This window comes from Chinchilla lanigera, unplaced genomic scaffold (genome assembly GCF_000276665.1).
Source record: "Chinchilla lanigera isolate Chin_1 unplaced genomic scaffold, ChiLan1.0 scaffold00001, whole genome shotgun sequence".
Lineage (NCBI taxonomy): Eukaryota > Metazoa > Chordata > Mammalia > Rodentia > Chinchillidae > Chinchilla > Chinchilla lanigera.
In genome coordinates this window covers 44,004,225-44,018,980 of record NW_004955402.1, presented here as the reverse complement: position 1 = coordinate 44,018,980, position 14,756 = coordinate 44,004,225, and the positions used below count along the sequence as shown (strand labels likewise).

Here is a 14,756-nt window from a genome sequence, read left to right as displayed (position 1 = left end):
TTAGAACAGACATAAAATAGATTACTATAAGTGTGAATGAAACTAAGTGTTGGATAAGGATAAAAATGTACTGTAGGACCCTAAAAGATAGAATATACTTTCTGATCTAGACAATCTGAAAAGACTTCTCAGAGAAAAAGGACTGTAACATAGGCCATGAAGCTAGTAGCATAGCTTAATGAAGCAAAAATGAGTAGGAAAAAAAATCCAAAGTGGATGAACAGCATGAGGAAACCTAGCAGGGAGACATTTGGAGCGGGTGGTCAGGTGGAGAAGTAAAGTGGAAACCACTTCGCTTAAAGAGAACATGTGAGGTCATTACTCTTAGATAACATGGATGAAAGCAGAACTTTGTGAAACTGACATTTAAAGAAGAAAGAAGGAAGAGGAACTTGCTAGGAAGAGTAAGAAGTCTCAGGGAGCTCAGGGTCATGTGCTCACCCCTTCATGTGAGTTTGAAGAAAGAAGTGATACATAGGGGGTGAACAAGATGCAATTCACAAAGAAAAGCAAGAAAAGGGTGTGCCAGTGAGACCACTAGGAACCCGTAAAGAAACAGTAACTATTTTAGAGAGGAGGATGGAAAAGGAGGACAGATTACAAGATAATAAAAGTGCAGTATGTTTGAGGAAGTCAACAAAGAAAACCAACTTTTGGAAAAACAGCCCCAGTAATTTGGTTCATTGTTTGTTGAGATTTCTGAGTCACTACTTGTGGTTTTGATGGAGAAATAACATATGTGATAGTGAAAGCAGCACCTTCTTGCATTTGAAATTAAAAAATACCTGAACCTGCCTGACCATTTTCTTGTTCCCAGTGGACACCTTCTGGGTTGATCCTGATTCATTCTGGACAACTTGCAGCTGTTTCATCTGGATTGTGATCACCATCATCTCAACACCAGAGTCAAGTCCATAACTCAGGAGGACACTTTCTTCATCCCTTCATTCAGAAAGGATTTAATAATCCCAGGGAAAAAACCTGACAGCATTTGCCTTTTGTAAACTCTGTAATCTTTCAAAGTACTTTTTCTGCAACCATGTATAAGGGGTTTACTACCTCCAAGGCTTGAGCTGAGACTTTAGCCTGCATGAAATCTTTTAGTCTCCTATGAACCTTGTGATAAGGACAGTGCTGAGAAATCACAAACAAATCAACAACCCAGGCATGGTGGCTCATGCCTATAATCCCAGCATTTGGGAGGCTGAGGCAAGAGGATCTCAGCAAACTTGAGGCCAGACTGGTTACATAGTGAGCTCAAGGCCACCCTGAATTATATAGTGAGACTCTGTCTCAAAAAAACAGAAGAAAAAAAAAAAAGTCAACAATGAAGGGGAAAAAGAAGCAGGACAGTTCCCTTAGACAGAGATCCTTATAGATAAATCTGCTAAAGGTACACATGGAAAAATTACATTACAGGGCCGGGATATAGCTCAGTGGCACAAGTGTCTGCCTGGCAAACTCAAGGTCCTGAGTTTGATTCCTGGTTAAAAAAAAAAAAAAAATTACATTACAGTCCTGTAAGGATGTCTGAACTCAGAGCATTTCTAAGACATGGAACTCTCTGTAACCCAGGACAGTCCCAGGCAAACCAGAACTAATGAACCTTCCACAGGCTTCAAAGATGAAACTATAGCAGCACAGGGTAGCACATCCCAGCTCTGATGATGTCAAGGCAGGGGCAGGTGGGGGCACGCGCAAGAGCCCAGTCCAGGGGCTTAGCAAGACGGACTCGTAATCAAAGATTTTTTAGAAAAACAAGTGTGAGGATGGGATCTCCGTGTGAAGGCCCTGGTTTCAATCCCTAACCCCACATTAAAAAAAAGGAAACAAGCAAAAATGCTGCCATAAAGTGCTAATGTCCACTTGCAGTCCTTTTTATAAAGAGAATTCGAATATAAATACAGGGTGATTGGGGTGGAAAACAAATGATAATAGAGTATGTTTCTAAATAAACATACGTACTTTTTAATTTAGCTCTCATATTCTAAAAGTTGTGTGGTTTGCAATAACATACACACATGCCCTTCTTCCAATTAATTTAAAGATTTCTCATCCCAGTTGGGTACTTTCCAAGCCTCAGGGAAGGTCCCTGGCTCTCATGGTAGCTAAGGAGTCATCTGTGAAGAATTAGCCTGACTTCCTTATATTTTTTTCTAGCTACATTTTGAAAGTTAAAGTTTTAGTTAAAGTTTTAGTTATTTTTTGTTAATTCTCAGAAAGCTGTTCCTTCTAATATAATACCAGTAAAATTTCCAAAAGGAATAAAGAAGGCTTAATTCAGATGTTCTCTATTGTTGGACTTTAAAAAAAATTAGTGTGACAATTTTTTTTTTCTCTCTTCCTACCTTCTGCCTGGACTTGGTGAAATCAGGAAGGTGCCATGGGGAGATGATAAAGCACACTAATTGCTGTTTGGCTGGCTTCCCTTAATCCCTTCCCTCCACTTACAGATAGCTCCCGCAGGTCTGCCTCAGTGCATGCGGTTTGGCTTTAGATGATAAAAGCAAGCCAACGAGCAGGGTACCTTTTAGAATTAATTCTATCCCTCTTCCACCCTAAAATCTCTCCTGGGGATAAGGTCACACATTATCTTCCCAGACTGACTCACTCTGGCTTCTTGAAATGATATGAGGCAGTTTATGGAGATCCCCTTTGTTCTTCAGAATTGGAAAGAAGGGTGGAGGTGGTGGGTGCAAATGGCTGCTATGCTTCTGAGACTTTTTATCACACATTAGCTTAGCTTAAAAATCAACCTTTCACCCTCAGAAAATCCAGAAGTATAAAATTTAGCTGCATTTAACGAGGAACTCGGCTGAAAAATAAACCAGCCCTCTCTGGAATAAGGATCCTTCCTCCAGCTGCACAGTGGCAGAGTTGTATTGTGGTAGTGAGACCAGAGTTTTGAGGGCAGAAAGACCCAAGTTCAGATCCTGTGTCTTCCACTCATTTGCCAATTGACTTTGGAGAGACAGCTAATTCTCTGAGGTGGGTTGGTTTCCTTGCCTATAAAATAGAAAGAGAGCCAAACATGCGTTCTGAATAGGAGTGTTCTGAGCTTTAGGTGAAATAATAAATTTATGTTTCTAAAGTACCTGGCACATCTTAAGTAATTAGTCAGTTTTATTTATGTCATAGTTTTGTTCCTATGAATACAGACTCGAAATAGCAGTCACAAACCTGCTGGATGAGTATAACTCCACCTCCCCAAAACCAAAAAACAAAAGCAGCCTAGACATGAACACAGTCTCTAAATTAAGAAAAGCTTGGTCTCTCTCAGGGGAGAGATCTGTAACAGCCCCTGCTGAAAAACTGCCTTATCCAAAGTAAACTTACCCAAATCCAAAATGAGTAGACAGAATCTTCTTTATTTCCTATTTCTTGAGGTGGTATTATAAAAACCAAGACCTGAATTTTTATATGAATACATACAAGAGACTTTGGCCATTTAAACAGCATCTGTAAAGCCCATTATAGACAGGATGAAAATAAATGATTTGCCATCAATAAGAGTTTACAAATTAAAAGCACTTGGTCCATCTGCTTTTAATTTGTAAGCTCTTAGTGACAGCAAAACTCAAAGCAAAAACTGCCCCTTCCTCTCCAGCTCTACCATGAACCCTTTCACATTGCTTCACAGGTTTCATTTCAGTCTGGGCAAAATCCTCCATAGCTTTGTGAAAACCTACTCTCTAACCCTCCGTATTGAAGAGAAAGTTAACTGACATTTTCTGGGCACTGACAGAACATACATTGTCATCTCATTTTCAGGATAGTTAGAAAGATATATTTTATACCACTTTAGAAGAAAACAGAGGCCAAGTATTTATCCAGAACCATACAAACAATAAGTAGCAAAATGACAGGTCTTATTCCAAAGCCAGAAGCAATGACAGTTGTGGGGAGAATATTGCATGGTTTTGATAATAGCTGAGTAAAGATGTGAGGTTGGAAATGGGCAAACTCATTAGCTCTGTTAAGAGACCAGAGTGAAAGAGCATGACCAAAGGAATTGAGGTCTTTCCTCAAACAAGAAATGTCAAAGATTAATTTGCATGTTCTGTGTTCTATTCTGTTCTGTTGCACAAATCCAAGCCCAGGCTCCTCATGCTGTGCAATTTCCAATCCCAGCAAAATGGAGACCCTATGGATAGGAAGGAAAGGACCAGAACAATGAATAAAGGGGTCAGAAATCCCCATCTACAATTTTTATCATGACTCCCTTTTCTCCGCAGATGTGAAGAATAACATATTTGGGAATAAGACCATAAAAGAAGAAAGTGTAGGTGAGTATGAACATGTCACTTTAAGTGTGTCAAACTGATTTTTGAAAATCTGTAAGAGAACCTAAAGTTAGTGCCTAAAGTGAGTTGTATGGACAAAGGTTTTGCCCTTTAACCATGACCTATTACTAGAGAATGTTCAAGTGATTGTACAGTAAGGTGTGTCCTGCCAAATCACCACGTTTTTCCGCTGCATATAAGTTTTCTCTGCGTGTCACCATCATCAGGAAAAAAGGCGTGCACTGGGAATTCTCATTTCCAAGAAAATATTCACAAGGGCAAGCAGTCCCAGCCAATCTTCTCTAAGCCTTAGAATCACTGTGTATACATATAGGGAAAAGATGTTAGCAAATGTATTTCTTTTCTAAACACCGCTCCTTCACCTCTGTTTGCATGCTCTCCAGTTCTTTCTCATACTGTCTGAAATGAACTCTTGAATAACTAGCACTGTTGAGAGGCCTTCAAATCCCTTTGCCATCATGTTTTCTGAAAACCACAGACCTGCAGGATGACCAGGGTCTCTTGATTTTAGATTTTGGCTCACAGAGGGCGTCTTGCCCATGGTCACACAGTTTGATGAAAGTGTGATCACGGGCCCACTTGGTTTTGCCCTGAAAGTCCAGTTTGAGGAGTCCAGTATAGGGTATTATGTCTTATTGTTCCATCACCATTCTGGGTTGATATTGTCCTGCTGGACTGTCCCCTCTAAAAAAGGCTTAGAGTTAGACAAATTTTCACCATTTATGCTGCTCCTTCCCAGTGATACGGAGGCTGGGGCGGCGGGTGTATCTTTGAAGTTACAGCAGTTTTCTAAACCCCAAATCACAGAACACAGGGCCTTTTGCTGAAATAGAGATGATTCGTTGTAATTTTTCAAATATAGATGAGCTTACACGCATGAATGCAAGTAAAAATGCTAGTTCTTTGTTGGCCAACAGATACAACTACGTGGATATTTAGGATATTTTTAATCTTAAAATAAGGTTCTCAAGAATAATACTTTCTTCCTAGCTTCAGATTGGTGAAATCTGTGCCTAAGTCTTCATTTGTTACTTTAAAAGAAAAAAAAGCACACAAGGTGCCTTCAGCAAACCAGCGTTGCCTGGAGTAGGAGTTACTCTCGCAAACTCTGAAACCGACCTCCCTCTCCGGAAGTACAGTCCTTCCCCTCTCTGAGGGACGGGCTTGGTCCACTGTGCTCCCCTCCAGCCCTTTCTCCCAGCTTCCACTTAAGGGCAATGGCTTACATCCTGCAAGGTCACCACTCCTTCTGAAGGCAGGGGTGGAGTAAAGGTGTGGCTCCTACATTTAAGCGACAAACCAAGTTTCTCAGTTCTCACACTCAAACAGGAAGGCCATCAAGTCCACCTACTTCTGCACATGACTAACTCCGAATGAAGCAATCTTTGCTGCTCTAGTGCTGAGGACAGAGGAAGAGAGAAGCCCAAGGTCACTAAACGGGAACTGCAGAGCAGCTCCTGCCCTCCCAAAGGGCAGGCAAGGATGTGGACTAAATACCTCTAACTAGATCATGAATCTCTAGGCTACTTTAAATCACTCTCCACTCAAGACCTATACCTGGCATTAATTTCCTATTTTTTATTACTTCTCTCCCCAATTAAAAGTCCAAGTCCCTTGACAACAGAAAACAGGCCAAGCACCCCTATATTTTCTGCTCCTAGTATAGCAGTGGAACGAAGATACAATCAAAAGATACCAGCTGATGTAAGTCAGTTAAAACATTTTGGCTCGATAATGAACACTTAGTAGCTTACAAGATAAAAAAACAAACATACACAAAGAAGTCATGTTAAATTTTAATAATTCACTACAGTAATCAACTTTCACAAGTACATCTATATAAATACAGTAGCAGACCATAAATACACATGACAAAATATCACTCCCAGGAAAAAAAACACGTAATCTTTGCAACAAACCTTAAGAAATACTAAAGACAGCCAAACGCTGAGGTATAATTTCTTTTATCCAAAGTGACTAGCCTACATTCTTACTGTTAAGAAGTCAAGTAGTTATACAACCTTTGTCTTATAACAAAAAGGCAACTAATACATGTTTTTAAACTAAAACAAAAAATATTTTAATCATAAATAGGTAAAATAAATAATATTATTCCCAGTGAAATTCAATCACAACATTATTTCTTCTTTTAGGTATTTTTCAGGTATTTTACTTTAAATGATAAATTGTTTATTTTTATGGGATAAAATGTTCCAATACATGGGTACACTGCGGGAGGATCCAACCAGAGTAATTAGTATGTTCACTGCCTCAGATATTTAACATTTCTTGTGAGAACATTTCAAAGACTTTGAGTTGTTTTGAAATATGCAGTAACTACCCAGCTGTACAATAAAACACCGGAACTCACTTCTAATTTAGTACCCCCTCACCAATACCTCCCTTAACCCCTTTGCCCACCCTACCTCCACAACCAGGCTCTGGTAACTTTTTCAAGTTTGACTTTTATAGATCACCGTATATATGAGACCCTGTGGTATTTGTCTCTGTGGCTGGTTTTATTTCACCTACCACATCATCCATTAGGTTTTAGCAAATGACAACACTGCCTGTTTTTTAAAGAAAGACTGACTAGTACACCATGATGTTTATACACGACTTATTAAATCCATTCATCCCTATGTCTCATCTATTGTAAGTAATACTGCAGTGAACACGAGAGCACAGCTACCTCTCAGAGTACTGATTTCAATTCCTCTAAGTGTATACCCAGTACTGGGAAGGCTGGGTCACAGGGTCGCTTTTAGTTTTCCAAGGAACCTTCATACTGTTTCCCAAAATGGCTGTACTAATTTACAGTAGTCAAGGATGTACAAGTGTTCCTTCCCTTTTCTCCACATCCTCATCAACACTTGTAATTAATGTTTTTTTAAACACCAATTTAGCAGGTATAAAGTGATACCTCACTGTGGTTTTCATTTGCATTTCTCTGAATCACATACGCCATTCCTACTTTTTGAGACTATTTTTAACAAAATTTGTTTTTCTATTGAGTAGTTTGTACTTCGTGTTTAATAGCCCATGAAACTAAATGAAAATCATCAAACTTTTAAGCATCTACATACAGATCTAAACAGGTATGCATATATGTATTTATATACATATATGCATTTATGGAATTTTCATTCTTGATGAGAAATATCTGTTCTCTTTTTAAAAATATATCCTAATTATGAAAATATTCTAATTTCTTTTAAAAGATCACTTTCTGATGTATAAATGTGAAAGCACTGTAGAAATTTCTAGAAAACTCTTATATTTGTTTTACTAGGTTTTAATTACATCACTTAAAAAGTCAAGTTCCCTTTCTTCATTATCCTGCTCTATATAAAATCCCCAAGCTCTTTAAAAAAAAAAAGTAAGGCCAGGCATGGTAGTGCACACCTCAGGGAGTTCAAGGTCAGCCTAAAATATACAGCAAGACTGCCTCAAAAAACAATGAAAAAAAAATTTAAAAAAAAAAAAAGGTTTTACTATCCACTTCTAAGTTACTTCCTAGTTTTCCATACTTTGCAGTCAGTGCCTGCAGGAATATACTCAAAAATGTTCTGAACAGAAACAATACAATCCAAGTTTTTAAAAAATTATTTTACATTTTATAGTGACTTATGAAACCAAATTCACTATGGCATTCAGTGTTATCAAAATGTAATTTTTCCTCTAAGATTATATGCATAAACCAAATTCTGTATTATATATAGTTCTCGCGTTGTCACCGAGAAGAAAAAACACAGAACTATTCCCCTGCCCAGTCTAATCATCTGCCAACATTTTTTTATACTACACTGGGCAGAAACCTACAGCAAAAATACTTGAACGATTTTCTAAGCAAAAAGGGAGGATATTTGCTGACACATGCCTGAAATTCCGGCACACTGGGAGGCTGAGGCAGGACTGCATATCTGAGGCCAGCTTCAGCAACTTAGTAAGATCTTTTCTCAAAATAAAAAACAAAAAGGGTCTAGGGATGTAGATCAGTGCAAAGGTACTATGTTCAATCCCTAGTACAGGGCAGAATTAGTTACTTCCCTCTGTTCCCCTTCGTTCAAAGCTCTACTTATTCCATCTTCCCTTTCCAAAGGCAGCCTGAAGCAAGAGAATGAATATTCCTTCACATTTCTCTCAATTATAATGTAATCTTTCCTCTAATCAGTAGGATTGGTACCAACTAGGGATACTTTCTTTTGAAAGAAGTTCCTTCATGCAAAAGTTTTGGAAGCAGTCAGGTTACTAAACTGAAGAGTTTGGAAATCAAATTCATAAGTTTCTGCCGGAAATTCAGTTTATCTCCAATTCTTCTGAACTGAGCGGCACACTCGACTTCCAGCTCTAAAAAGGGAAGCAAAACATCAAAGTTAACACTGACAACAGTCCTAACTGTAAACAGCAAGAGTTAACATCCTCATCTTAGGAGACATTTTTTAAATTTCAGCTTTCTATGTACCTGTTTTCCCAAAGTGAAAGACTATTTACAACAGACATACACACTAACCCATTTTTAAGTATATAAACATTTACTTTCAAAAATATTTTTTAAGTAATCCAGAAACAAGCAAGAATTTCTTCTCAAATACAAAAATATTTCTTGTGTCAAATACTACAGGCAGTACTATCAGTTAGCCTTCTGCACAGCAAGGTGACTTTCTCTTCCTTCAAGTTTGGCCAGAGCAGCCTGGCATGGTGGTACACACCTGCAATCCCAGCACTCAGGAGTGAGACAGGAAGGGAGTGAGGCAGAAGGATCGTTGTGAGTTCAAGGCCAGCCTGGGCTACAAAGTGAACTCAAAGCTGGCCTGAACTGCATGGGGAGGCCCAAAAAAGTCTGGCCAGGGAACAGATGTCTATTTCCAAATGCTTATGTTGTTTTCAAGTAGATTTGGTTTTCAAATAGTATTATTTCATGGCTCAAACTATACCTGCCTTCTTAATAGATAAATCAAAACTTTACTCTTTCCCACATTAAAGCCCTAATATTTTCTCAAAATTAAAAAAATTTATCCACAAGAATTATCCACAAAAGTCTACACTCTAAATAAAATTAACTCTAAAACCATCTGCTCATAATTTTGATTTCCTTGAACATTTTCAAAGAGAACTCAAGTTGTTTTGTTCCGTTTTGTTCTATTTCAAGGAAATGATAATCAGACTACAAATTTATATTTGCTTGTTTTCTTTTAAAAAGACCCTTCAAAGATCCTATTTTGGCTCAAAAGAAAAGAGAAAGAACTATAAATATATAGTAAATATTTAAACCTACATTTCAACCAAAAAGCTGAGTTAAATTTTTCTTAAAGGTTAAGAAGAAAACTAATAGATCTTTCAATATGTTATTTTTTATGGGCTAAGGCCTGTTTGGTAGTCTAGATCCTTGGGTTGGATCCTCAGCACCTCCAAAACAAAATCATCCAGCATACAATTTGGGGAGCCCTGAATTCTATGAAGAAAAATCATCCTTTTCACACAAACCCACACACAAAAGGAGCAGAAAATAACTCTCAGTTTAATATTTTATTTGAGGTTACTCACCTATACGGGTGCTAATAATATTTTTTAAGGGGGGGGGGGGTTTCCTACTGCTCTTTGTTACTTGGCAATTAAGTAAATCCATCCAGAAAGTGTTTTGCTCTGAGTAGGTGTTTGGGAAACGTAGTGAGAACCATTGGACATCATAAAAAGTGAACAAAGTTTTTCCATCCCAAGGTATGGCCAAGGCGAGCAGGCTAGTTTCAACTTAGCCCTGGTCACATTTGCAATGTACCGCATTTCCTGTGCATGTGCCCGCAGCTCCGCTACATAAAACGAAAGGGTAAAGGGGGACCTATATAGGCTGATGTAATCACAGTATGGTCCAAGGAATTTCCAGCCAGGAGCCTTATGACCTGCCTTGTTAAAACCCCTCGGCAGGTGACTATAGCCTTTGATAGCACTTACAAAATGGGATAGGATGAGGGAACAGAGTGGGGAGCGCTGTGATGGGGGGGAAGTATAAATGAAAAACAAAGCAGGTTGATTGCCTCCTCTTCGGCAGTCCCCACCCCGGACTCCTTTCTGAAAGGCCTGTTAAAATGTTAACTAAGGAGGAAGACCTCCCAGGCTTCTGAACTCAGGAGTCCCGCCGTAAACTCGTCAGTCATCAGTCCTGGTGAGGTGGGAAGTGCGAACCCAGCACGGTATCAAGCTTAAACACTTCTCTTTCGACAGCCAGAGCGAGCTGCAAGTGGGGGCGGCCACTGCCCCTCTGGGGGACCGGGAACGCTCCCAGGTGGATGCAGAGGTGGAAGAAAGTGCGGGCCTGGGGACGCTCTGAGGCAAGACAGACCGGCCCTTCGCTGAGACAATGACTAGCTCGGGGCGACACCTGTACTTGCACTTTTTCTTCGCATGGTCCCAGGCAAGACAAGACAAGTGCAGGGAAGAGAAAAGCAGTGGAGAAGCAGTTTTCTGGCCAGACCAACTAGCCGCTGCAAGCCAACCCCAAACCAAGGCCAGAACGGATCGCAGGTCCGCAGTTCTAAGACAACCGACTAAAGAGCTTCCTGGAAGTGTCGCACAAGCATGCGCCAGGGCACAAAGCCTTGACACCTGGTGCAGTCTTGGGCCGCCTGGAGTCCCCTCAGACTAACCTGGACCCCACTGCCCCGCCCTAGGACTCCGCACCTGCGGGTGCCCCGGTCAGAGTCAGCTGCGCGCTCTTCCGAGCTTTCTTCCCAGGCATCTCTGCAAGCGTCTCCAGGATCTCCGTGGCACAACCCAGGGCATTCAGTTTGTCTCCGATTCTCCTATGCTGAGCAGCACACTCAGCTGCCAGCTCTGAAAAGGAAACATCGAAATAAACAGTGACGAGTCAAAGCTATAGGCGGCAAGTGACAGCCCCCATTCAAGAGGCAAGCAGCACATCCCAGAAGTATTTCTCTTAACTTTAGCTCCATGCACACCTGTTTCCCAAATGCGAGAAAGACTTAAGAGTAAGAATATACACATTTACCTTAAAATCTTCTTAAAAATGTTGGCTGAAGCAAGTGTCATCTTGCTTTCAAATATGGAAATAGTGTCAAGCACTACTACTTTCTCAGCCTTTCACAGCCCAGGGGGATGTCAGGATCTCATTTTAAGGTTAGTCAGGGAACAGAAGTCAGATTCTAAACATATGCGTTGTTTACAAGTAGATTTGATCTTCAAGTAGCAATATTTCTTAGCTCACTTATGCCCTCCTTTAAAAACTCTTTGATATTTTTCTCATAAAAGACTCATAAAAATGTTACTCCCAAATTAAATACACTCCCTAAAATAGCTTAAAATTTACATGTTAACCCAAATCAGTCTCTTCCTACAAGCCCAATCTGTATCAGTGCCTTGCTTACATAAGAAGGAATGATGCAGAAAATAAGTTTATTTCACACGTTTGCTACTTTTTAGAATTTAGGTACTATAACTAAATATTATTTTAAGAAAAAAAATCAACCTTACAATTTCCAATTAAACTTTGTCATAAGTAAAATTAGCACAAAATCCATATATTGTAATCTTTAAAATATTTCAAAAAGCAATTCAGGATGTTTTTTGGTCCTCTTCAAGACTATGAGTACAAATATTAAAAATAATTATGAATACAATTAACAGCCTAGTATTTTGTAAATAAGTTCAGACACAGGCTCAAAATGAATGAGTTATGTAAATACATAGTAAAGCAAATTCTAAAACTTACACTTTAGCCCATTTTTCTCTCTGCAAGAGCTGAGTGAAATCTTCCCTAAGCTCTGCTAGGAAACCTAATCATATAATGTGCAATTTTTAATGGGCTTCAGGGTCAAACATGCTAAGTATTTACAAAGGCAGTAATAGATTAATATACAGTCTTTAGAAAATATCACCGAACATACGATTTCCGAAGTTTTGTCTCTGTGAAGAAAAACTATCCCCTTTAACAACAGCAGCAACAGCAGCAGCAACAACAACAAAATGTCAGAAAATGGGTTCTGGTTGTTTGAGGGTGCGGGGCAGATGGAACGCAAGGTGTTGCATATGTCGGGCAAGGACTCTACCGCTGAGCTACATCTCCAGCCTTGTTTCCTTAATTTTTTTACTGCAGTTACACATCTGTAATTGTACTAAGGTCTAAATAAGTTTGAGAGGACTCCTGCTGTCTCTTTCTGTTGGGAACTAGGTAAACCGGTCCAGAGAGCGCTATATGCACAGATCAGACCTTTCAAAAATACGGTCAGAACACTTGGACATCACAAAAGGTGAGCACAGCTTCTCCATCCCAAACCAGGGCCAGGACGAGCAGCCAGCCCGGTGCCAACTGAGCCATGGTCACATTTCCGATGTCCCACTTCCTGTGCATGCCCCACCACCGGCGGGACTATAAAATGAAAGTACAGGGCCGGGGATTTAGCTCAGTGGCACAAGCGCCTGCCTGGCAAGCGCAAGGTCCTGAGTTCGACTCCCGGTACCAAAAAAAAAAAAAAGTTAAAAAAAAAAAAGAAAGAAAGAAAGAAAAGTAAAAAGGGGGTCTAAAGTGGTCAGATGTAATATCAGTATGCCCGGAGCCCTCTTCCGCCCCCACCTAACTTAACAAAGACTACCGGGTGCTGCCTCCATTTGCACTTCTCCCGGTGGCCCCAGGAAAGAGCAATTAAGGAGAACGGGAAAGCGCCTTTGAGGCCTGCCCAGAATGCAGCTCCATCCCTATCTCCTGGGAGACGCCTCCGAAGAACTTGTGGAAGCGCCAGAAGGCACGCGGCAGGGCGCGGCGGGGGCCGACCTGGAGGCTCTGGGCCTTCAAGCCAAGCCTAGAAGGGCGGGGATCCGCGCCCACCTCCAACCTCCAGCCTCCACTCGGATCCCACCGGGATTAGGTTTCCGCGGGCTGCAGCTGATGGTTACCTGCCGGTGCCCGCGTGGAGTTCGGCGGCGGCGTGCTCTTACACACCTTTCCCGGCATCTCTCCAGGCGCCGCCACGATCTCCGCTGCCGCGATCTCTGCTGCCCTCTCGGGGGACGCAGTCTGAGCTTCGGTAGGGCGCGGCTGAGCGCGGGTCTGGCAGGGACGGGGGGCGGGGTGGGGTCGCTCCACAAGGCTCAGAGATGCAGATCGGACCCCACCGCAGCCAAGATCCTCTAAAGTGCCGGCTCCCGCCCTCGGGTCGTATGGGGACTTCCCAAGTGACGTAGGGAAACTTGAGGCCCGCCCCGCCCTTGTCCCCGCCCTTGTCCCCGCCCCTGTCCCCGCCCCGCGAGAAGCCGCAGGGTTTGAGCCGCGGACGCCGCCTTGCGCAACCGGTCCCGATGCATAGCAAACCCGCCCGGGCGCGGGACGCTGCCGGGCTCCCAGCGACTTCCCAAAGCAGGGTGGCAGGACAGGGGGGTCGGCTTGCGAACCCCCAAGTCAAGTCAGCTGTTGTGCGGGGTTTAGGAGCCCTGAGAGGGGTTTTCCCGGAAGGAAAGCGGAGGGCGGGGAGCAGCCAAGCGCCTAGTCCTTACCAGAAATGGGCAATTAGAGACATTTGTAAATAAACCCCGAAAAGAGTTAGAGAAAGAAAACTTTTCGAACTCAGAGCATGGATATTTGCAGGGAAGTGGAGAGTGTAAGAACAGTGGAGAAGGTGTCAGACTATAGAAAAGTACTAGGTCCAAGAACAATTTAAACATTGCAGTTGTGCAGTTGCTGCATTGTGGCGTTCTGGAAGAGCCTGGGTTAGTGCGGGTGAGGGCGAGTGGGGAGCGGCAGTGGAAGGGGACGGATTCTCTGCCCCCGGTCTGGCCTGGAAGTAAGCAGCATATTTCCTGTGTCGATATTGCTTATTCTGGAGGTTTAATAAGGAATGAGTCATCATACAGAAAACGTACAAATTTTTTGTGGAGAAATGGTTGAGATATCTGAGAACGTGAAATTACTTGTGCAGTATTTGGCTGGTGCTTGAATAACTATTATTAGGGGAGGACTGAATTAGGAATCGTGAACAGATATGAAGGCCACTTAATGCGAAGGGCTGTAGCTTAAATTTTCTCATTCCAATCCCAGAAAGCCCCCTCCCCTTCTTATCCTCATGGCCAGTTTACAGGTGCTGTGGCTGAGGTTTACGGAAATTAAATTGCCCAAGCTCACATAAGCAGAGAGCTTATGCCTCATCTGAACTCAAGGAGGCCCACAGGAAGCCAGAGCTCTTACCCGCTAGGACCTTCCTGAAAATCATAGTGTTAGAAAATGAGTGTTTTTATATTATCTGTTTATTTAAGGCATAACTTCCAAATTGGTTCCTGACAAGTGAATTTACTTCCTACAAGGGTTTGTGTGGGTTCACAGAGTTAGTCTGCAAAATATCTTGTAAAAATCTGAATTGACTTCCAGCACTTAGAAGCAGTGTATTAAAAGCGTGGCTTTCCTGCATCCCTCAAGAAGTCAGTGGTTCTAGCAACCCAGGACGCGCT

General features: G+C 41.7%; 1 protein-coding gene and 1 pseudogene across 2 annotated transcripts; both read right to left on the bottom strand.

Moving 5' to 3' along the window:
• The window catches only part of LOC102006849, a 43,460-nt pseudogene extending 36,188 nt beyond the window's left edge, over nt 1–7,272 (bottom strand).
• A 986-nt stretch (nt 7,273–8,258) lies between these two features.
• Pmaip1 (phorbol-12-myristate-13-acetate-induced protein 1) lies at nt 8,259–13,464 on the bottom strand. Of its 2 annotated transcripts, none has more exons than XM_005373005.2 (3): nt 13,212–13,464; nt 10,983–11,135; nt 8,259–8,654 (listed from the first exon to the last, which is right to left on the bottom strand). In XM_005373005.2, exons 1-3 carry the CDS (start codon nt 13,267–13,269, stop codon nt 8,548–8,550), a joined length of 318 nt encoding a protein of 105 aa, XP_005373062.1. In that variant the 5' UTR covers nt 13,270–13,464; the 3' UTR covers nt 8,259–8,547. The 2 variants fall into 2 exon arrangements, with proteins under 2 accessions (XP_005373062.1, XP_005373063.1); XM_005373006.2 differs by having other exon boundaries at nt 13,258–13,464.
• Between the last annotated feature and the right edge of the window lie 1,292 nt (nt 13,465–14,756).